The 22898-nt window shown below is 47.1% G+C and overlaps 1 protein-coding gene across 1 annotated transcript in view; it reads left to right on the plus strand.

Moving 5' to 3' along the window:
• The window catches only part of ANO2 (anoctamin 2), a 331055-nt gene that overhangs the window by 68476 nt on the left and 239681 nt on the right, over positions 1-22898 (plus strand). Inside the window, exon 4 of the mRNA XM_070454162.1 lies at positions 5713-5811. Coding sequence (XP_070310263.1) covers positions 5713-5811 — 99 coding nt within the window. The remainder of the gene's footprint in view (positions 1-5712; positions 5812-22898) is intronic.

A 22898-nucleotide genomic window follows, 5' to 3' on the forward strand; every position in this document is an offset into this window, starting at 1 on the left:
AATCCTATATAGACAAAGGAAACTTTGAGCAGACTTCCCATGTGGCACTAGTGATAAAGAATCCACCTGCCAGTGCAGGAGATGCAAAAGATGTGGGTTCAATCCTGGGTCGGGAGGATTCCCCAGAGTAGGAGATGGTAATCCACTCCAGTATTTTGCTAGAAAATTACATGGATGGAAGAGCCTGGTGGGCTACAGCCCATGAACCGCAAAGAGTCGGACATGACTGAGTGACTGAGCACACAAAAACTTCAAGGCAATTAGCAAACCAGGATTTTAATCCAATAGGAGCGCATAAGTCACTTTAGTCCTGTCCGACTCTTTATGACCCAGCGGACTGTAGCCCACCAGGCGCCTCTGTCCATGGGATTCTCCAGGCAAAACAATGGAGTGGATTGCCATGCCCTCCTCCAGGGGATCTTCCTGACCCAGGGATCGAACATGCATTGCAGGCAGATTCTTTACCGTCTGAGCTCCCAGTCTATTCTATCATTTGCAAGAGCTCTGGGAGGACCTATTCTGTGTCCAGCCTGTGCCAGATGCTTGGGGAGCCAAGTGAAGCATCAGACCCTGTCCCTGCAGTCAAAAAGCTGTCACCTTGATTGGAAAGAGTGGATCCTCAGTCTTCTCAATGGCTGACACCTAGTGAATGGTCCACATTCAGACATCACAGTGGGAATCTCACGTTCAGTACCTCGGTTCCTCTTAGTAGCTCTGCTGTGTTTCTCATCTTCCTTGTTCACAGGAAGAAACTGTGGCTCTCTTGGTTAAGTGACTTGCCCAGTGCCCTACAGCTGTAAAATCTAGGATCCAGGTCCTAATCTACTTGAATCCAAAGCCCAAGCTCTTTCTATTCCCATCCTATCCTGAAGAGGGGCTTCCCAGTTGGCTCTCGTGATTAAGAACCTGCCTGCCAATGCAGGAGACTTATGAGACACAGGTTCGACCCCTGGGTCAGGAAGATGCCCTGGAGGAGGGCATGGCAACCCACTCCAGTATTCCTGCATGGAGAATCCCATGGACAGGGGAACCTGGTGGGCTATAGTCCATGGGGTTGCAAAGAGTCAGACACGGCTAAAGTGACTTAGCATGCATGCACGCCTATGCTGAAAACCTGGTGATCTGAGGTGGAGCTGATGTAATAATAGTAGAAATAAAGCACACAGTAAATGTAATGCACTTGAATCATCCTGAAACCACCCCTGCTCCCCTAACCTGGTCTGTGGAAAATTTTTCTTCCATGAAACCGGTTCCTGCTACCAAGGAGGTTGGGGATTGCTGCCCTAAAGGAATCCAAATCCAGGGCAGAATGGAAGTCAGCTGGGCCTGGAGAACAGGGAAGTTTTTTTGTTTTTTTTTTTTAGCTCAATCTGTGTTAACCTCCAACTTTTGATTCCTAGGTTAGTTAAAAAGAGCTTCTGCATTTAGTGATGGTTCTGTGAGGGATTTTCATGTGTTTTTTTTTTTTTTTCCCAGCAGACATAGCCAGTCACACCTGCTAATATTTCACATCAGCTCGGTGTTGCTTTTTTTTATGAGAAGGTAACAATGTCGCATGGCATGAAAGAAACATGATGACTAGATGTTAGCACCAGTGCAACTGCATTCCAGCTTTTATTTTCCTTTGAAACTGGTTCCATTTGAGCAGAATGAAGAAGCACCTTGCTTTGCTAGAGGGGCCGAAGGCGTCCATGTTGGGAAACAATTTTCATAATTTAATATACGGTTGGGCTGCAGTTCATAGAGCCTCTAAAACCACAGGGGCTCAACAAGGTGGAGATTTACGTTTCACATCAAAATCCCAGAGGCAGCCCAGGTTGGCTGGGACAATCCAGAGAGTCAGAACCCAACTTCTGTCTTGATACTTTGCTATTTCTGGCCTTGACTTTGACCTTGAGGTCTAAGACACTTGTATGTGTCTTTCAGGCTGCAGATCCAGTGATAGGGAAGAGGATGAAGGGGCAGAAATCATCCACTTGTGTCTTTGCAGGGAGTTTCCAGGAGCTGCTCCACCCCTGACCTGTACCACATTGGCTAGGAATTAGTGTTATGGTTACACCTAACTTCAAGGGGGATGCTGTCTGCATTCTGGAAGGCCATGTGGTTGGTTAAAAAATAAAGGAGGTCACCAGCCCAGGTTGGATGCATGAGACAAGTGCTCGGACCTGGTGCACTGGGAAGACCCAGAGGGATCGGGTGGAGAGGGAGGTGGGAGGGGGGATCGGGATGGGGAATACATGTATATCCATGGCTGATTCATGTCAATGTATGACAAAAACCACTATAATATTGTGAAGTAATTAGCCTCCAACTAATTAAAAAAAAAAAAAGAAAAAAAAAAAATAAAGGAAGGACTTGCCTGATGGTCCAGTGGTTAAGAATCCACCAGAGGATGAGGGTTTGAGCCCCAGTTCGGGAACAAGGTCCCACATTCTGCTGAGCAACTAGGCCTGCGTGCCCAACTAGAGTCCATACACTGCAAGGAAAGATCCCGCATGACACAATTAAGACCCAGTGCAGCCAAACCAATAGAGAAGAATAGAGAAAAGAAGAATGGCTGTCAGGGGACAGCTAGCAGTCTGCCACCAAGACCACAGGTGGACCCTGGCCCTCCCGACCCTGCTTAAACATCTGCAGCTGTTTAATGGACATTTGGTGCACACTTGAGGCACCACTTCCAGATAAAGGTGAAAAAGGGGTTTGCCACAATTTGAAAACAAAGATGAAACCAAATATTTTAAAATCAATAATAGTCATGATTTCATCCTAGAGAGAAGGATAGTGGCACCCTTTGCCATCTTTCACTGAAAACGTCATTTCTGGGGCTTCAGGTCAGCTCCACAGATGGTTTCTGTCTTCCTCTTGCTTTTCACTAAATTAGAAAAGCTTAAATTACCATTTGAAGTAGCAGCAAGTAATTGATGACTCCGTCTAGCAGTCCCGGTATTGTTGTCATAGACAGACAGAGAAATTGGGGTGATTTCTCACTGAAAGGCACTTTCCAGGGTTTTGTCTGAATTGTGTCCACTTAGGGTCTCAAAGACTCTATATCTCTTCTTAGGACTGCTTCTCTGATGCCTCTCATCCTTTGATTCAATATTAGTCTAAGGCATGTCTTTATTTTCTCTTGCAGCCCTTGGATGTGGTTTTTAACTATGTGCAATAGATGTTCTAAAAACCACCAGGTGAAGCATAACCTGCCTGAATTCAGGGCCTTTTTTTAAAAAAATATAACTTTATTTTTGGCCATGCTCTTTATCATACAGGATCTTAGTTCCCAGGTCAGGGATCAAACACAAGCCTCATGGATAGACTCTCGAAGAGTCAACCAGTGAACCACCAGTGAAGTCCCTTGAATCCTTTTTTCTAAAAATCCTACTCTCTGTGTAACTTTGGACAAATTGTTTGAATTTTCCCTGCTCAACAATAAGGTAGAGATGAAGGTGATGGTCCCCCGTGCATATTCTGTGAGCTGAATCACACGACCTCTGCTCTCCGTCTAGGCACACAATTCACTCAATAAAGATGCATCTTGGTGATGGGTGTTGTTTTTAGGCACTTGTCAACTTTAGACCATCCAAGGCTTTCAGACCACAGTTCCCTCTTCTTGTGAAATCCTGCTTTCTTCTTTCTTCTCCCTCCTTAGAAGTCAGCAGCTTTCATCCCCAAGGTAGAGGTAGCTTCTGGATGTCTTAATTATTGAAAGGATCATTAAGTGCCATTAAGAATCAGAGAGACAGTCTTCACTTGCATTATGAGCATCATGAAGTGTCTTTTTGCCTTATTCATCATCTCAGAAACCCGTGAATCCGTGACCTTAAACTGACACTCATTTGGGTGAGAAAGGCAGTCTTCTCCCAGCCACATGGTTCTCTGCCTGGCACTTGGGATGGTGTGCGTGGCTGCCTCCAATGGGATCTTCAGTGCTAAACCAAGACCTGTATTGGAGAACACGAACTGGTCTTTGAGGATGACTTTGCAGAGGGCTGTTGCTGCTTTTCTGTGAGGAGCATTCCTTTCGCTGCCCACAACGTTGGTGCCTTTTGGGCCCTGGTCTCTGTGCGTCCTGTTTCATGAGATGCTCAGGAAACCAACAAAGCCTGCTTTCCCCTGTAGCACGTGTGTGGAGGCGGTTGAGAATGGGACAAGAAGCTGCGAGCTCGTCTCTCTGCAGAGGATGGTGGCTAGGACCCGGTCCTCGCTCTGCCCTCAGCTGCTTTATCCCAACTGTCAGTGGCACATGGGCCAGCATCTCACGGGGCTTCGGGATTCCCAGAAGTCACTGGATGAGGAATTGCTCTATTGACCTGTGCTTCTATTTCTGTGCACACAGTGTTTGTAATTGATTTCGCAGGTAGTTTTAGAAGCTTCACACCAATGGTGAGGCTTTTGCCCTCTGTTTCCTACTTGTTTTGGCCTTTTTTTGTTCTTTAGTGATGAAACGAATTATATTAATGTCAGAAAGTGTCCCCCCCACCCCCTTTGTGTGCTTGTTCTGAAAAAATTTGAGGTTTTCTTTGTAGATGAGAAGAAACTAATAGCTTCATGTTGTAACCGGACCAATTTTTATAGCAGACACTGCCTGGGGCCAAATGAGCTGCTGAGTCAATAAAACCTAGTTTTCAGATATTCATCACTGCATCTCCTTTCCTTATTTTACATTTTTTGAGTGAAATCAGTGCACTCAGAGAATGATGTGTCCTGGGACCTAAATTCACAGCCATATTCACACAAAACCCTGCCCATGATTTACTTTTTATGGTATTATATTGAGTTGTACCATTTACATTTATTATTTTTATCATTAGCTTTTGTTGTTGTTGTTTAGTTGCTAAGTAATGTTTGATTCTTTGCGACCCCACAGACTGTAGCCAGCCAGGCTCCTCTTGTCCTTGAAATTCTCCAGGCAAGAATACTGGCATGGCTATTTCTATCTCCAGGGGACCTTCCTAGACCGGGGATCAAACCCAAGTCTCCTGCATTGCAGGCAGATTCTTTACCACTGAGCCTCCTGGGAGCCCCTTACAGGCTAGATGAACCCCTTTGTGATTTGGGCTGAGACACAGCAAAATCGTAGAACAAAAATAAAAATTTAATATTATTTTATTAAATTACTAATTATAAAATATTAATATTTACTGAAAATATCAGTATGGAGGCAGATTCCAGACTGTTCACTGAAGCCAGCAGGGGTAAACCGACTAGCTGCAGTAACTCCCAGTTAGAAAATAGCTGATGAAGGTTTACTGTACAGTACAGGGAATTATACCCATTATCTTGTAATAACCGGTAATGGAATATGATCTGTAAAAATACTGAATCACAACGCTGAACACCTGAAGCTAATACAGTATTATAAATCAGCAACACTTCAACCAAAAAAAGTTAATGGGATTTTTGTGAAAACTGTAATGGCTTACATTTTAAACCTGTGAACACAATTGTTTTAATTCCTCTTTTTCTCTGAAGTCCCCAGACCTCCAGGGACTGCTCTTTGGGAATGCTTCCCCTCTCTGGATGAGAGCATTTCTGAGCCAGAAACAATGAATGGGGTATGGTGGGAGGGGGCTGGCCCCCAGTGAGGTATAAAGAGAACAAAAACCAGAAACGGAAGAAATAACACGTCTGGGCTTCTTATTTGGAAGAATCGGAGAGCTCGGAATGTAAGCTATGACCTCCTAAACGCTGCTGTTTCTTCTTTGTCCCTTCCAGAGCAAAAGCCAGGGCTCCGTCTTCGTCCGGATCCACGCCCCGTGGCAGGTGCTGGCCCGAGAGGCAGAATTCTTGAAGATCAAAGTTCCCACCAAGAAAGTATGAGCATGTTTCTCCCGGGTTCTGGGGTCTCTCGAGGGCTGGATGGATATGAACAGTGTCGGGAATGGGGCTGGGTGGGACGTGGGTCTTGTGAAGTTGAATCACTCTTTCTTCCCTGGGGACCCCAAGGTTGGGCAGAAGGGACTTGGGAGACAGTGTCACCTCAGAGTATTGCTGAAATGGGCTCTGCAAGAAGCTGGTCATTGCCGTGGTCCAGCTTTTCAACTTCTCCTTAAACCCCCTTCTCTGTTCCTTCCAGCCCAGCCAGGCATGTCTTTTTTTTTTCCACCCCGCCGCCCCCACCGCCCCAGATCACTGGTCTATAATCTTTTTTAAAAAGTCTTTATTGAATTTGTTACAATATTGCTTCTGTTTTATGTTTTGTTTTTTTGGCAATGAGGCATGTGAGGTCTTAGCTCCCGGACCAGTGATTGAACTCCGTCCCCTGCATTGGAAGGTGAAACCTAACCACTGGACCACTGGGAAAGGTCCCAGACTTTTCTTTAGAGTGCGCAGTGGTAAAAAAATCTGCTTGCCAATGCAGGAGATGAAGAAGATGTGCATTCAACCTCTGGGTCTGGAAGGTCCCAGGAGTAGGAAACGGCAACCCACTCCAGTATTCTTGCCTGGAAAATCTCGTGGACAGAGGAGCCTGGAAGGCTGCAGTCCATGGGGTTGCAAAGTCAGGCACAACCGAGCATGCACACACATGGCAATGAGAGTGGGCAGCAAGCCTTGCTGATGGGAGCGTGCAGGGAGGTGTGGGTTCGCCAGACTTGCTGTGAAGACACCTTTCCTGCTTATGACACTGTCACTACGTGTGGTGTGACTATGGCTTTTGTAAAATAGAAGGTTCTTTCTCACGTGAGTTGATCACAGTGTTCATGCCCCGGCCCAGCTGGGACTGTGATCTTGTTGGCTGGCGTGGAGCAAGGCTCTAGCAGCAGTATTGTGGGAAAAAAAATCCCCAGGAAAGCCCCACAGTTTAGGTGATTTTCAAGGTCCTTTTCAGCCATTAGAGTCTATATATAATTTAAAAAATTTCCTGGAGAATTCCTGGGTGACAGCTTCCTTGCGTAAGAAAATCCAGCAAATATCTCCAAAGAAAAAGGAAGTGTGTCCACAGATTTCTGCAGGTTTGCTCTTTTTTTTTATTAAGTATTTTAGGGAAAAGGGATGGTCATTGACTTTGAACTTTTGAGGTGTTTCTAGGAAAGGCCCCAAGGCAGGCGACTCTGGTTTAACCAGGAGTGATCTGTGGACGATCTCTGTTTCTCAGTCCCTCTCCCTCTCTTACACACACACACACACACACACACACACACATCTTATCTCACAAGTGTTGACCTAGCTTTGCAGAGATCACAACTGGTCATCATCATGTCCACCCTCCCCATCATTAACAGAAGTTCCTATTGGCTGCGTTCTGTACAACCACTGTCGTCACCTGCCTTCTCGTCACCCTCTCCACGATCAGTGACATGGTTAGAGTCAGCAAAACAGTTGGATTAGCATCGTGGGCTGTGTTTACACCATCCTCACTACCAAGAGATCTGCGGCCCCATCAGAAATCATCCATCACATACCGTGTTGTGTGATGCCCTATCATGAACCCCTTACTCAAGAAGATGAAGCCTGTGGGTTCTTTTCTGATAGACTTATTAAGATGGATAGCACATCCATGGAAAGTGGACAAATGACTGCTGAACAGTGAACAAACATGGGCATAAATATAGCTACAGACATCTTGCCAATAAGAGGTACATGTTTAGGGGTCACACGTCTGAGTGTCTCGGTTTCGCAAGAACTATGCTGTGACCTTCTCTTCTTCAACTGCGCTGCTCTGCCCTCTGTCTCCTGACCCCTCACTCCCACTCTGCTGTCCTCAGCTGCAGGCGCTGTCTTGAATCTGGACCTTGGCTCCTCTGATGCTTTCCCGGTCTGCTGGCCACACGACCCAAGTTAGCCTCGGGTGGAGGCGTCCACTTCCCTCTGGTGGTGTCCTCACTTAACTTACCTTCTGTTTCTCTTCCTTCTGTCTTCAATATATATATTTCTTCTCCTTTCTCTGGCTTATCTGAATAGCTAACGTTCTCTTAATTTCTTCGATTTGTATCTTGCTGCCTATGTTTTTATTTCTGCTGGCTGATCCCTGGACAGAAGGTGAGCAAACTCTGATGCCCTTGCTAGTGCTTCTGTTCCCCAGGACAATCCTTTTAGCAGGAAACGTAGAGACCCAGGAGAAGTGTGGGTCCTGCTTCTCCTCTCCCCTCTTCGCCTCTTCTCCGTTGCTAGTGTCTTCCATCCTTCCTTCCCCCGCCTGCTCTTCTGTCCCTTCTTCTTCCCCCTCCCACTTCTTTACTGGTGCCCCTTCCTAGCCTCCCTCCCTGCTCTTGAACATCCGTCCATACCCATCACTTCCTCCTTCTCTTCATTCCTGGTCTCAGCCCCTAAGCAATGCTGGCCTCTGGCCCCTCTGGTCTCTGCGTGTCCTTCCACAAGCTCATAGCTACGGGAGCATAGTTCTCACCATAGGGCATGCCTGCCCTGAGAGCCTATGTGTCCCCAAATACTCAGCCTGTTAGAACTTAGCATCCATCGTGTAGGATGTACCTGCACTTGAATTTGCAGGTAAGATGATTAGGACAAGGATGTATTATGATGAAGCTATCTTGGAGTTGCCTTCTGTTTCTTTTTTTAAAAAAATTATAATTTAAATTTATTTGATGTATGAAGTGAAAGTGAAAGTGTTAGTTGCTCAGTTGTGTCTGACTCTGAGACCCCAGTGGACTGTAGCCCACCAGACTCCTCTATCCATGGGATTCTCCAGGTAAGAATGCTGGAGTGGGTTGCCATTCCCTTTGCCAGAGGGTTCTTTCAGACCCAGGGATTGACTCCAGGTCTCCTGCACTGCAGGCAGATTCTTTACCGTCTGAGCTTCCAGGGGAGCCCCATTTGACATATAATCTTGTGTAAACTTAAGTTGTACAAAGTCTTAATTTGGTCTGTGTATAGATTGTAATATGGTTGCCGTTGTAGCGATAATTAGCATCTTTGTCATGTTATAAAATTATCCTTTGTTTTCAGTGGCTTGAATCTTTAAGTTCCAGTCTTTTAGCAAGTTTGATGGTTATGATACAATATTGTTGGGCATATTCGCTGTGCTGTGCATTAGATCTCTAGGGTCTGTTTACTATGTGTTGCAAGCTTGTGCCCTTAAACATCATGTCTTATTCCTCCAGCCCCACCCCCTGGTAGCCACCATTTTTTTTTAACGTTTGCAGCTATTTTATTACAAGTGTACATTTAACACAATGAAATCAACACTGATATATTGAAGCCTAGTTAATAGTAGTGTAATAATATTTGGATGATTATATTATTTTAAACAACAAACTACACTGAAAAATTAGTATGATAAACTTCTAGGTCATAATATTATTAAGACATACAATATATACATTGACAACATGGTTGCTCAAAATTTGAAAATGGAAGTGAACTCGTTTGGGCAGAGTCAGAGTTCGACATGATTTGAAAGGAGCGGGTCTGTGGAAGGACCCCCTTGTTTCAACGAGCTTGGCTTCTTAGATTTCACATGTAAGTGATATTGTACAGTATTTTTCTTTCTCTGAATTCTCTCACTGGGCACAATATGCTCCAGGTCCATCCTTGGTGTTGCAAATGGTGAAATTTCCTTCTTTCTGATGACTGAATCATATGCCATTGGATCTGTGTGTGGATATATAAAATCTTACATATATAATAATGGATAAAGATATATAATGTGTGTGTGTGTGTGTGTGTGTGTTCAGTCACACCTGACTCTTTGCAACCCCCACGGACTGTAGCCAACCAGGCTCCTCTGTCCTTGGAATTTTCTAGGCGAGAATACTGGAGTGGGTTCCTAGTTCCTCCTCCAGGGAATCTTCGCAACCCAGGGATTGAACCCATTTCTCTCTCATCTACTGCATTGGAAGGAGGGTTCTTTAGCACTAGCGCCACCTGGCAAGTGCCGATATAATGGATATTGAATGGATAAAGATTTTATGTATTTGTATATATAAATAAATATATTATGATTTATATATTATGTATTAATTATAATGTATTGTAATCTGTATAATTATATACTATATTATATTCATTATATTAATAATTATAGAATATTTATATATTATTAATGCATATATATAAAATTTTAAATATATGTATATCTTTATACACACACACACACACATATATATATATGTCTTCTTTATCCATTCACCCATTGACAAACTCTCAGGTTGTTTTCTTCCCTCCTTCCTTCCTGGTTTGGAGCCATAGCCTGGCAGACTCTGCATCAGACGAGTCCTTGAGAGACCAGCCTTGCAGCTCTGGTCCTGGACCCACTTGCTATGTGACTTGGGGATGTCACTTCATCTTGCAGAGCCTCAATTTCCTCATCTGTGAAGTGGGCATAGTAATACCTGCCCTGTTTTTCCTAGAAGATTGTTGTAAGGATCCAGGTCTTAACCGCTGCTATGGGAATGCAGACGTTTATTATTTTGTCTGTGTTCTCAGATATTTTTATGTGTGTTCTCAGTCCCTCGTTCCCCAGTCACCTTCCCTCCTGATGCAGTAGGCAGCCAACACTGATGGAGCTCCTGGCAGAAGGGGGTCTGTGAAGAGATGCTGAGGGGCTCAGAGACAGTCTTAGCCCTCAGAGTTCACAGCTAAGAGCACAACAGGAGGAGTGCCCACAGTCAGACACCCTGTGCTAGATCGCTCAGTTGTGTCTGACTCTTCGCAGTAGGTCTGTAACCTATCAGGCTCCACTGTGCATGGGGATTCTCCAGGAAAGAATACTGGAATGGGTTGCCATGCCCTCCTCCAGGGGATCTTCCCCACCCAGAGATTGAACTCACATTTCTTACATCTCCTGAGTTGGCAGGCAGTTCTTTACCACTAGCGCCACCTGGGAAGCCCATCGGATTAAATCCTGTGCCAGGTAGCAGCCTATCAGCATGGCACAGCTTCCGTCTGGGAGAATGCTGGTCCCAGGAGTCTGGGAGAGCAAAGCCAGGGGGTGGCCCTGATGAGGCTGCAGATGTAACAGAAGGAACTCAACCCCATGGTGGCGAGTCCCCAGACCCCACACAGGTGGGCCATCCTGGCATCCTTCTGCCACAGGGCTCCAGACCATTTTCCTATTCACAGAATGCAGTGGCAAGTAGTTGACCTCCTAGGAGGATGTCATAACCATGAGAGGGGGATACAACATGGTATGCTGGGTGGCATGCATTTGCTTGCAAAAGTGAGTCTGAGAACGAAGTCTAGAAATGGGGGTGGGAGTTAAACCCAGTTCCTGGGGTGAGAAAGGAGCATGGGGGTGAGGCTGACCTCCACAGGCCTAGTGTTGGGTCCAGTGGTGTTTTTTCCTCTCTTAAAAAAATTTATTTGACTGTGTCGAGTCTTAGTTGTGGCATGTGGGATCTTTTTTTAAATTAAATTAAATTTTATTTTATTTTTAGTCGTGGCATTTGGGATCTAGTTTCCTGACCAAGGATTGAACCTGGGCCCCCCGCGTTGGGAGTGCAGAGTCTTAGCCACTGGACCACCAGGGAAGTCCCTCCTGTTTTCTTAATGGGCTTGGGAAGTGACTCCAAAGAGAGTAACCACGTTTGCAAGGATTTGTGTCCTGGCAGCAGGGGGAGCAAGGAGGAAGACTGAGGCATAGGGCGGGGCCACTTAGCATCTTCCGGGCTGGTGGAAGCCGGATCATAACTCAGCAGGGTCCGGAGAGACCGGGAAGATGGGGAGGAAATCCCCAAATTGAGATCTCGAACCTGGACAAATCCACAGTAATGAGTCCAGGGACACGGAGTCCTGAGCACAGATATTAACCGGGAGGGGGAATCTTGGAAGGAAGTGTTTGTTTTCCAAAAACAACAACAGAGGAGCCAGTATTTTGTGAGGGACACTCAGGGCCCCTGCACAGGAAAGAGGCAGGAGGCCTGGCCTTTGGCCCCGAGCAGCCTGGGAGGGTTTGAAGTGCATGCTTTCTGACCTCTGCTCTTCGCCGAGGTGGCCCGTCTTGATTGTGGTCAGTATCTATGTTTATTTCTCACCCATCTTATTTAAAATATTTTATTGGAGGAGAGTGGCTTTACCATATGGTGTTACTTTCTGCTGTGCAGCAAAGTGAACCAGCCGTAGGTATACATCACGTTTTTACACATATGAACGAGCACCCTGCCACCCGTCCCCGCCACGCGCACCCCTGACGTCCACTTATCCCCCACGAGCCACCTCCTGGGAACTGATGAAGATGAGATGACAGAGTCTGTTCTTGTGTTAATGCAGCAGGTTCATCCAGCAGCAAACCCATGTCCCCTGCTTGTAGCGCAGATCTTAACCACTGGACCACCAGGGAAGACTCATCTTATTTTCATGAACTGAAATCATATAGAATTGCCATTAAGAATTTTCTGATGAGAGTGAGAAAATCAGTGTTACCACATTGGACTAAATAAAATTCCAGTTTAAAAGCAAAGAAATGTGGCATTTTAGTTAAGCTGGGTGGCCCCTTAGGAGTAAAATATTAATTCTGTTAAGCTTCCTAAATTATTGGAAGTTGTGCTCCGTTACTTATTGCTGGCTCTTAGAAATTCTGATTTGATAACTGTGACTTCTGTAAAAATTCCAAGGGAAGACTCTCCCCAGGTTCCTGATGCCCACTCAGCCAGGCCAGAACCTCTGCCTTCTCACTTATCCAGATTTGAGGCTTGGGTTAGTAAGGTTTCTCTAGAGAAACAGAACTAACAGGGTTGTTCAGTTGCCCAGTCGTGTCTGACTCTTTGCAACCTCATGGATTGCAACGTGCCAGGCCTCCCCGTCCCTCACCATCTCCTGAAGTTTGCCCAACATCATGTCCATTGCATCAGTGATGCCATCCAACCATATGTGTGTACATATATTATGTATATATATTTGATATATACATACATATATATATCATCCTCTTCTATCCATGGAGTTCTCCAGGCAAGAATTCTGGAGTGGGTTGCCATTCTCTTTTCCAGGGGATCTTCCCAACCCAGGGATCAAACCCGGGTGTCCTACATTGCAGGCAGATTCTTTACTGTCTGAGCCACCAGGAAAAGCCCCTCCTGCCCTGATGTAGAGGAAATGGTTCAGTTTTGTTCAATTGCTTTCCTACTGAATGCCTGTTAATATCTTGGGAGAACCAATCGCCTGCAGAATGTATTCTGGGAAATTACATCCTAGGTTAAGTAAATTAAATTAACCCTAATCCTAAGTTGGAGAGACAAAGCATTAAATTTTTAATTTTTTCATTACTATGGACTAGATCGGGGGCTTTCCTCATGGCTCAGTGGTCATTTGTCCATGCAAAATTAAGAAACAGAATCACATTCTTTCCCCTCCTCACCTTGACCCTCTTCTTCCTTCATCAAGTAGTGATTGAATTCCTCTTTGGGATTATTTTGATAGTTTGATAGTTTCCTGGTGACCAGACAGTAAAAAGCAGGAAAAACTCCATGAAATTTATTGAAGATTGAGATATTCTAGATCCTTAATCCTTGGAGGAGGGCCACTGACTACTCAGCCTTCATGATGCCTTTCAGGACAGATTCTTTCGATTATTACAAAAATCATTGATGATTTTTGAATGAACCAGAGGGGTAGCTGTTCATACTGATGGGCTGTGGTTGAGGTCCTCTTCTTGTCGCTGCCTATTCCCAAGCATTTGTTTTTAATAGTGATGCGGGGTTGGGTTTATATTTGATATCTTTATGGTCTCTGGTGCATGCTCTTTGATTGCTATTTAAATAGACTGGAAAGAGTGCAGAACACTTTTACTTATTCGGTTTTGTTTTCTGTAATGCTTCTCATCTTTAAAAATCGGAAAAAAACAAATTGACGCCACCTCCATGCCATTGTTTCCGTGTGGAACCTGCGATGGCTTGAGGCCACCTTCTGGATGTGCATGCAGGCCTGGCAAGACCACAGACCTGACTCAGGGCTCAAAAACAGTGATGCCAAAAACATGAATGGGAAGTGAATTTGCAGTTTTTAAAATTAAGTTGTTTTTAGGCTCGTGATTGAAAAAAATTGAAAGAGAAGTGGTGGTTTTCCTTTTTGAAAGCCTCACATCCGAGTGAACTTGGGCAGCACGTGCCAGATGGGTGGGCAGGGCCCTGGATCCTGGACCCCATGCTGGTGGGCTGAGAGCAGAGGGCACTTGATAGAATTTGCCCAGTAGAGTAAAACAAGACTGAGTAGCTGGGATGTGTGGTCGCTTTCCCAATGGGAGACATGGGGGCAGGGGCCGTGGCTGCCCAGGGGGTAGGTGGGAGGGGCAGGGGAGGAGAGGAGCAGGGACAGAGGAGGGGGCAGTCAGCTTCAGGCACCTGGGTCTCATGGGCAGAGCTCTTCTTACTCAGTAAGAACTGGGATCAGTGATATGCTGGTTTATAATGGCTCTTGAGGTCTGATACATTTTCAGAAAATTTGCAAGCTGGTCATTATACCGCTGACTGTAATTGGCCATAGTGGGCGTATTTGCACCATAGGAATCAGTGACAGCTACATATCAGCCATCCAGCCCCACACACGGAGGTGGCTGGTAAGCGTTTCCCAGCGCACCACGGATCCGAGCCCTGAGAATGAGGACGGAGTGCACAGTCAGAGTGCCACCGTGGACCAGCGCTCTCCGGTGGTGGGGGCGGGCAGGCTGGAACCTGAGGGTGTTATGTGATCTCTGCTGTGGACAGTAAAGGGCTGTTGGTCAGAGAGGATCTGGGAGTGACCGTGTCCCTTCAGGGACTCTGAATTGATGCCATATCGGTCACCTCTGATACAGAAAGGAACTTCTCCCTCCTGCCCACCTGCTCACTGCACCCCAGCCGCACAGATCGTCCAGAATACAAGCCTGGACGAGCCTTTTGCTTGACTTCCCTCTGCCTGAGGACCTCTAGATACCAGGAGGCACTCCCCCACTCCACCAGAGTCTCTGTACAGACTGACATATCCGACTACCCTGTATGAAGTGGGCCCCTGTCTCTCTTCTTCTCTCCATCCCCTTCTCTTGTGTGTGTGTCTGTGTGTGTGTTTAATACTCAGCACTGCTGGATACTGAGTAGTGTATTTGTATCTCTGTTTTATTGTCTCTATCCTCACTATACTGGAAGCTCCAAGAGGGCACCAGTTTTGTTTTCTCCTGTCAGCAGCAGCACCTAGAACAGGCCTGGGTACAGAGCAAGCAGTAAATTGACATTTGATGATGAATGAAAGGATGGATCTCATGTACCAGCCTGGTTCATTGGTCCTGGCTTACTGCAGAGTGATGCTGAGATGGATTCTGAGCATTGGAAGGATGCTGTGGTCCCTCAGGGTGGTCTGCGAGGGGGCGGGGGGAGGCAATATTGTGGAACATGGACCATAGCAGCCATCCCTGATCTGGGTCCTCAGTAGCCCCGTCAGTTACCAAAAAAACATTTAGAAATAGTCTAATTATACCTGGAATGGGGCTGGGTTGTGTGTAAGGAGCCCTAGACCTTGGAAAGATCATGTTTTTCATTCATTCACCCATCCATCCATCTGCTCAGTGAATAGTTATTATCATTATGTCTGAGATATTCTGCTGATGGTTGGTGATGCAGTGGTGACTACAGCTGGTCTTGGCCCCATATGGCTTCGGTGTGGGGAGGATTCAGAACTTAAATAGCTGGTGATGAGCTGGGAGGCACTGGAAGCAAAGATCGGGGTAGACAGAGAGCTAATGGGAGGAGACCAATTCAGATGGGGGGAGGGTGTGCAGGTACCAGAAGGGTCCGTCCATTTGAGCTGAGACCCAAGGGCTGGGTAGGAGTTTGCAGGTAGGGAGGGCAGGTGAGAACCTTCCTGGGAGAGGGAAGGACATGTCTTCCCACCCCACAAAAGAAAACCCTGGCCTATGCAGGGAGCTGGGAGGAGGCCAGTGTGCGTGAAGCACAGACTGGGAACAGGGGGTGAGGGGGTGCGGTGGGTGGGGACTGAGACTGCAGCGGGAGGCAGGGGTGGGGCTGGAAGGGACTCATCAGTCATGTAAGTGGTTTGGATTTTCTCCCACATTTTTAAAGTCAGCAAACATTCATTCATGTGTAGAGGACATTGAAAATGTAATTAAAAACCATAAGTGAATCCAGAGTTAGACCTCAGAGAATGTGCGTTTTGTAAATACATCACTGTCTGCATTTGGCGAGGCTGTGGACAGGACATTGACTATGGGCACGGGGTGGGGTGGAGGGACTGGGGAGCTCTTGCTCTTGGTGGGTACTGGGCCTCCTTGGGGCTCTAGGATGCAGCTGAGCAGAGTGGCTCCCAGTGCTCTTTTCATCTGGATTGGTGGGGGGTTTAGCGTCTGCTTGAGTAGGTAACTAGGCTTGTGCATGGAATAGGCAACCAGATCTGTGCACCCTCAGATCTGGGTTCAGTGCCCGCATGTCTGCCTGCATCCCTCTCTCTTGGTGCCCTCGGGTACCAGTGGAACAGGAGAACCATGGATGCATTCTGCTGCATCATGAGCCCCTCTTTTTCATAACTTCTTTAGTCGAGCGGCGTCCACCCCAGTCCTGTTTGTGGGGCGACCTTCCATACTGTCTGGCTTCCCTGTGTGTCTGAGCCTTTTGAAATGAAAGTTGAGCAGGTGATCATTTTCAGAGCACAGAGGAAAACACAGATACACGGAAAGGGGAAGACAGTCTGGGCTAGTGTCTGTGGGGTCACAGGTATAAGCAGACATGTGCTCATAGCTGAGCTCACTCTCCATCTTTTTGGCTAGTTTCTGCTTTTCCTACGAGTTGCAGAGAGAGGCCCTCTTAGATCAGTGTAGATGAGGGACTCATGGATAATCAAGATTATTCTGTTTATGTTTCATATGGTTGTGGGCTTCCCACTGAGTGCATGCATGCTCAGTTGCTTCAGTCGTGTCTGACTCTTTGTGACCCTATGGACTGTAGCCCACCAGGCTCCTCTGTCCATGGGATTCTCCAGGCAAAGATACTGGAGTGGGTTGCCATGCCCTCATCCAGGGGATCTTCCTGACCCAGGGATTGAGCCTGGGTCTCCAGCGTTGCAGGTGGATTCCTTACCACCAAGCCCTCCCAGGTGGTGCTGGTGGTAAAGAATCTGCCTGCCAATGCAGGAGACCCAAGAGATGTGGGTTGCAGGAAACACCCGCCAATGCAGGAGACGCAAGAGATGCAAGAGGCTTGGAGAATTCCGTGGACAGAGGAGCTTGGCAGAGGTCCATGGGGCCTCAGAGAGTCAGACACAACTGAGTGACTAAGCAATAGCAGCATATGGTTGGTTATACCCTTCCCTTGATCTTTGGGTGCCGTTGGATCTCCTAATGTTTGTGTGACATCGGGCATGTTAGTAAAACTTTCTATGCCTCAGTTTCTTTACCCGTGAAATGGGGACAGTAGCCTGTCCTGTTGGTGATAGACAATCACTGCAGCCTTGATTCCTTGCATCTCGGGAAGGAACATGATTCCAAGGCAGGAAGGAAACAAATTAGCCCTCAGACCACACTACCGTGCCCCTCCGGAGGGGAGAGGCTGGGGGAGATGAGCGGGGCGGGGGCGGAGGGGAAGAAGTAAGAGAAGAAGGCATCTCGGTAAACCTCTTAGCCTGTGACAGTGGGGCCAAAGCGAGCTTTGATGAGAACCACATTTGAGCCCTGGGATGAAAAATAAGAGCAACATACTTTAAAAATTATTTATGATTTTAAGCACATGAAAGGCGTATCATGTACCCGGGGAGGGCATAATGGGGACCAGCTGGAGAACATGTGTCCTGCCATTTCTGAGGATGTTCTTCATTCTCCTATGTCCAAGAATAACAGTAATAATGATGCTGCTGCTGATCATATTAATAATTCTAAAGAGGATTGGGGTGCCTTTCCTGGACGCTGTGGAACACTGGGGAAGAGCTGGGCTGCTGGGCTTGGTGGGGGGCTGAGAGGGAGCTCTGGCTTGCTTCCTTCTCGGGGACCACAGAGCCTTTCCAAGGATCAGAGGTTTGAAAAGAGAGCCTGGATGGGGAAGTCAGGAAGCCTGGGTCCTGAAGGCTGGGTTCACGCCCCGATGCTGGCAATTCACCACTTCTCTGAGGCTCAGTTTCCCCATCTGTGACACAGTGATGTGAATGCAGCTGGTGGGACTGGCTTGCAGAGTCTTTGTGGACCCTGCTGACATGGAGCCTGTGGGATTCCAGTGCTGGGTGCATGGCTGAGCATTCTGTGTATGAGGTGAGGAGGGTCCTCCTCACTGCTGGGCTTCTTCAGCCCTTGGAGCAATCAACCTCCAAACTCAGCGCCTGGTACCTAGAAGATGCCCAGATGTGTGTGTGCTATGAACGAGTGTTTCCTTTTCACGAACTGTCTAGAGCCATAGAAGGTTAGACTTTGAGGTACTTTAAAAGCCATTTAGTCAAGTTCTGTCTTTTATAATCTGTGAAGTGGGCTAATTATCCCCACTGCTGAGCGGACCCCAGGACTCTGCCACAATGCCCCTTGAATGGTGAGCTTTCCATCCAGGCTGGTGGGAAGAGGGGCTGTTCCCAGCCTTGCAGATGGGTTTTATCTAGTGTCCGGCAGCTTCTCAGGAAGACTGTCTGCAGGATTCTTCATGAAGCTCTCTCCCCTTGGCTGCTCTGTCCTGGGAGCTCTGGTTGCCCTGGTCTTCCCTGACCTACTGCTTAGCCTCCTCAGCCCAGGAAGTGTGCTGGGCTCCACCTGTTTCCCCTTCCTGCCCTGGAGCCCTGGACCTTTCTCTGGACAGGGAGCTGCAGCAAGCCCAGGACTCATCTTGTTTCCTTCTCTCAGGAAGTCGTTGCTGCCTGAGGTCTGATATCTTCAAAACTGCTGTCTTAGTCTTCTTGGGCTGCTCCAACAAATACCAGGGAGATCAAACCAGTCAGTCCTAAAGGAAATCAACCCTGAATATTCACTGAAAGGACTGATGCTGAAGCTGATGTGCCAATACTTTGGCCACCTGATGGGAAGAGCCAACTCATTGGAAAAAACCCTGATACTGGGAGAGATGGAGGGCAGGAGAAAAAGGGAGCAACAGATGATAAGATGGTTGGATGGCATCACTGACTCAATGGATATGAGTTGGAGCAAACTCTGGGAGATAGTGAAGGACAGGGAAGCCTGGTGTGCTGCCATCCATGGGATCACAAAGAGTTGGACATGACTGAGCAACTGAACAACCACCACCAAAATATCACAGACTGGGGGGCTTATGAACAATAAGACTTTCCTTCACCCAGTTCTGCAGACTGAAATTCTGAGACCAGGGTACCAGCATGGTGGTACGAAGGGTACCTGGTTCATAGCTCACACCTCCTTGCTGTGTCCTCACATGGAGGAAGGGTCTGGGAGCTCTGTGGGGTCTGTTTTAGAAGGGTGCTAATCCAGCTCATGAGGACTCCACCCTCATGAACTAATCACATCCCCAAGGCCCCCCCTTCCACTAACCATCACTGGGCATTAAGACTCAGGATAGGAATTTTGTGGGAACAGAAATATTCCAACCGTAGCAACCTCTATTTTGTGTTTTTTTGGTCTGAGTATTTTGGTTGGCTCTGCTGGGGTAAATCTGCACCCTGTTAGTCCGTCATAGTGGGAAGTGGAAGTTCCCCAATTCTCTCTTTAGAGATGAAGAATCTGGGAGGGAAAGCACCTTGCCCAAAGTCACACAGCTCGTTAGTGTCAGCAATGGCCAGCACCCTGGTTATTCACTCTGCAGACATTATTGTGCATGCCTTGCACACAGGGCATGCTCCTCAGACACCCACAGTCTGTTGGGAGGACAGACGAGTGAACCATGAGTTAGACAGAAGTGTGGCCAACATTAGAATGCAGTATTCATTCGTAGGATGCTAGGCAAGGTTTCCTGAGAAAGCTGGTACTTGAGCTGGGTGGAGAAGGAGAAGAAAGGTGGCCAGGTGGAGCAGGAGGGGAGGAACTCCAGGAACAGGGACAACACGTGCAAAGCCTTGAGGGGAGGAAGCACGTGCTTTGTCCTCCAAGCTTAGCACCCATGGTATTGTGCATGGGGCTGCGTGCTGTGTCTGACTGTGGGCCTGTGCCAAGCTGCATCAATGAGCATCTCTGCGGTCTGGGAAGTGGGCCGGGGTGCCTGCCCGGGCGTGTGTGTAGGGCCTGCAGCAGGGCCGTGGGGTGGAGGTCGACTTGACTCTGTCCTTCGAAACCATTTACATTTCTCTTGGAGGTGGATGATGCTATTTGCAGGGATTTGGAGCACCCACTGGGGCTTCCCAGATGGTTCTAGTGGTAAAGAACCTGCCTGCGAATGCATGAACTGCAAGAGATGCAGGTTTGATCCCTGGGTCAGGAAGATCCCCTGGAGGAGGGCATGGCAGCCCACTCTAGTATTCTTGCCTGGAGAATCCCATGGACAGAGGAGCCTGGCTGGCTATAGTCCATGGGGTCGTGCAGAGTTGGACACAACTGGAGTGACTTAGTACGCATGCACGAAGCACCCATCTCCCCATCCAGGAACAGGCAGAATTTATCCTGGATCCATTCCTGGTTCCTCCAAAGACATGCCACAGGCCACATTCCCTTTAGCCCCATTCTCTAGGGAGCTCTTCTGGATTCACTGCCAAGAGGAGGTCAAGACCAGCTTGGAGGTGCTCAGCTAACCTTCTGCCAGGACACGATCCTAGGGCAGGTGTTGGGTTATTAATTCCCGAGTACAGGCTGTCCTGGCCTCTGCTGAGGCTTGGCTCCCATGAGCCTTTGCAGCTGGTGAGTAACCTTTCAGCTGGCCAGGGACTTTGGGCTGTGGCTTTATTCTCCAGCCTGATTTCTTCCTACCAAGGCCTATTACCTTATGACTGTCCTGTCCCCAGGATGGGCCCCTTGAGTGGCAGCCACTGCTATCATCAATGCTGGGTCCCTGGAGATTTATCATTCATTTGTTCATTCATTTAACCAGGGGGATGGTTTGAACAGAGTCCTGCCTTCATCAAGATTGTTTGGTGGGGTGACTGGACATGAGTCAAATAATCATTCAAATAAGTTTAAAATCACAACTGTGATAAGCACTGTGAAGGAGAGGAATTTGGGCTCACAAAAATGCTATGAAGATGGGACTTGACCTTGTCTGGAAGCCAGGAAAGACCTCCCCTTGGAAGTGACAATTGAGTGAGAACTCAAGTGTGAACAGAAGTCGGTGATGGAGAGGGAGGAGACAAAGGGTGCAGATTGCTAAAAATACTTCACGAGGCCAGTGGCTGGGTGCGGTAAACATTGAACCATGGGGCAAAAAACGTGTGAAGACTTCTACAGGGCCCCACAGGCTGTGGTGAGAATTTTGGTTTTTATTGCAAGAGCAAAGCAAAAGGAGAAGAGGGCAGCATTGGATGAGATGGTTGGATAGCATCATTGACTCAACTGGGCATGCATCTGAGCCAACTCCGGGAGACGGTGAAGGACGGGGAAACCTGGCGTGCTGCAGTCCCTGGGGTCACAAAGAGTCAGACACGACTTAGCGGCTGAACAACAACAAAATTAACACGGTTCTAGTAAACAAAGAAACCGAAACCATAAAAGTGTTGATGTATTAACTAAGGTTAACAGCTTCTTGGCACTTCCAGCCCCACCGCACCCTCCACTCCACACACTGGTCTCCATGTGCCTTTCTGTATGACAGTCACGGTTCCTCCATCAGAACCCCAAGGGCCCAAGGGCCCAAGAACCAGGCTGGTTTTATTGTTGTTCAGTCACTAAGTGGCATGCAAGTCTTTGTGACCCCATGGACTGAAGCGCACCAGGCTTCCCTGTCCTTCACTATCTCCTGGAGTTTGCTCAGACTTACTGAGTTGGTGATGCCATCCACTACCTTGTCCTCTGCCACCCCCTTTTCCTTTTGCCTTTAGGCTTTCCCAGCATCCGGGTCTTTTCTAAGACCTAGGCTGTTTCTAACCCTTCTTAAATCCAGTTTGAACTTCCCGGCTTTTGTGTTTGCTTGGAATGTCTTTGCCAATATTTGTTCAAGCCTTATTCATTAGAAGTATTTGTAAGGTAAGGTTAATAGAAGTTTGGTCAAAGCATGTGTAGAGGCTACAATAAATGCCCATCCCTAGGGAAGGAACTCAACAAGTTAGAACGTGTGTCTGCTGTGTAATACGGTGCCTTCATGAAGGTGGTTGTACATGGACTGACCTGGAAAGGTATGTGTCTCAGATGCATTGCTGCACATGAAAAGCAAATTGTAGGATAATACGTGAAATGCCATTACAGGTGTGTTAGAAAGGGATTCAGTATGAGAGAAAGAGAGAGAGAGTATATAAAACATACTCCAAATTGTTGATAGAAGTTTCCTCTGGAGTGAGGTTGGAAGTGAAAGGAAGCTGTTAACATTAGTTAATACACTTTATGGTTTTTGTTTCTTTTTCCCCTTTTCTTTCTTTTCTGTTTTTTTTTTTTTCCTTGACTGCACCTCAGTGTATGAGGAATCTTAGTTCCCTGGCCTGGGATTGAACCCGTGCCCCTATAGTGGAAGAGCAGACTCTTAACCCCTGGACCACCAAGGAAGACCCTGATCTTGATTTCCTTGTTTACTTGAACTGTGTTAATTTTGTAATTGAAATTAAAACACATAGAAAAAAGTGTTAGAAGAAATAAATAAACTGGGCTTATGTTAGTTGTTAGATTGGGGAGGTTCTCTCCTTGCCCCAAATTATCATGATTTCATTAAAGAACAAAAAAGAAAAAGGAAGGTGCCCTTTCTGTTCAAGCCCAGCAGAAATGCTGCTTCTTCTATGAAGCACTTTCCCGATCCCTCAGCTGGACTTGCTGTCTCCTCTCTTTGAACCTTTGAAGCATTTTGTGCCCCTTCTGTGCCATTTGTCTCCATTGATCTTACAAGTGCTTCATACATGTTTTACTGCCTCTTGAGATTTAAGCAACTTGAGGATATCATGAAAGAGAAGACAACTGGCTTCCTTTCATGTCATAGAATCTGAGTGTGGCTCTTGTTCTGGTCATCCACTGCAACAGG

Source organism: Odocoileus virginianus, chromosome 23 (genome assembly GCF_023699985.2).
Source record: "Odocoileus virginianus isolate 20LAN1187 ecotype Illinois chromosome 23, Ovbor_1.2, whole genome shotgun sequence".
NCBI lineage: Eukaryota > Metazoa > Chordata > Mammalia > Artiodactyla > Cervidae > Odocoileus > Odocoileus virginianus.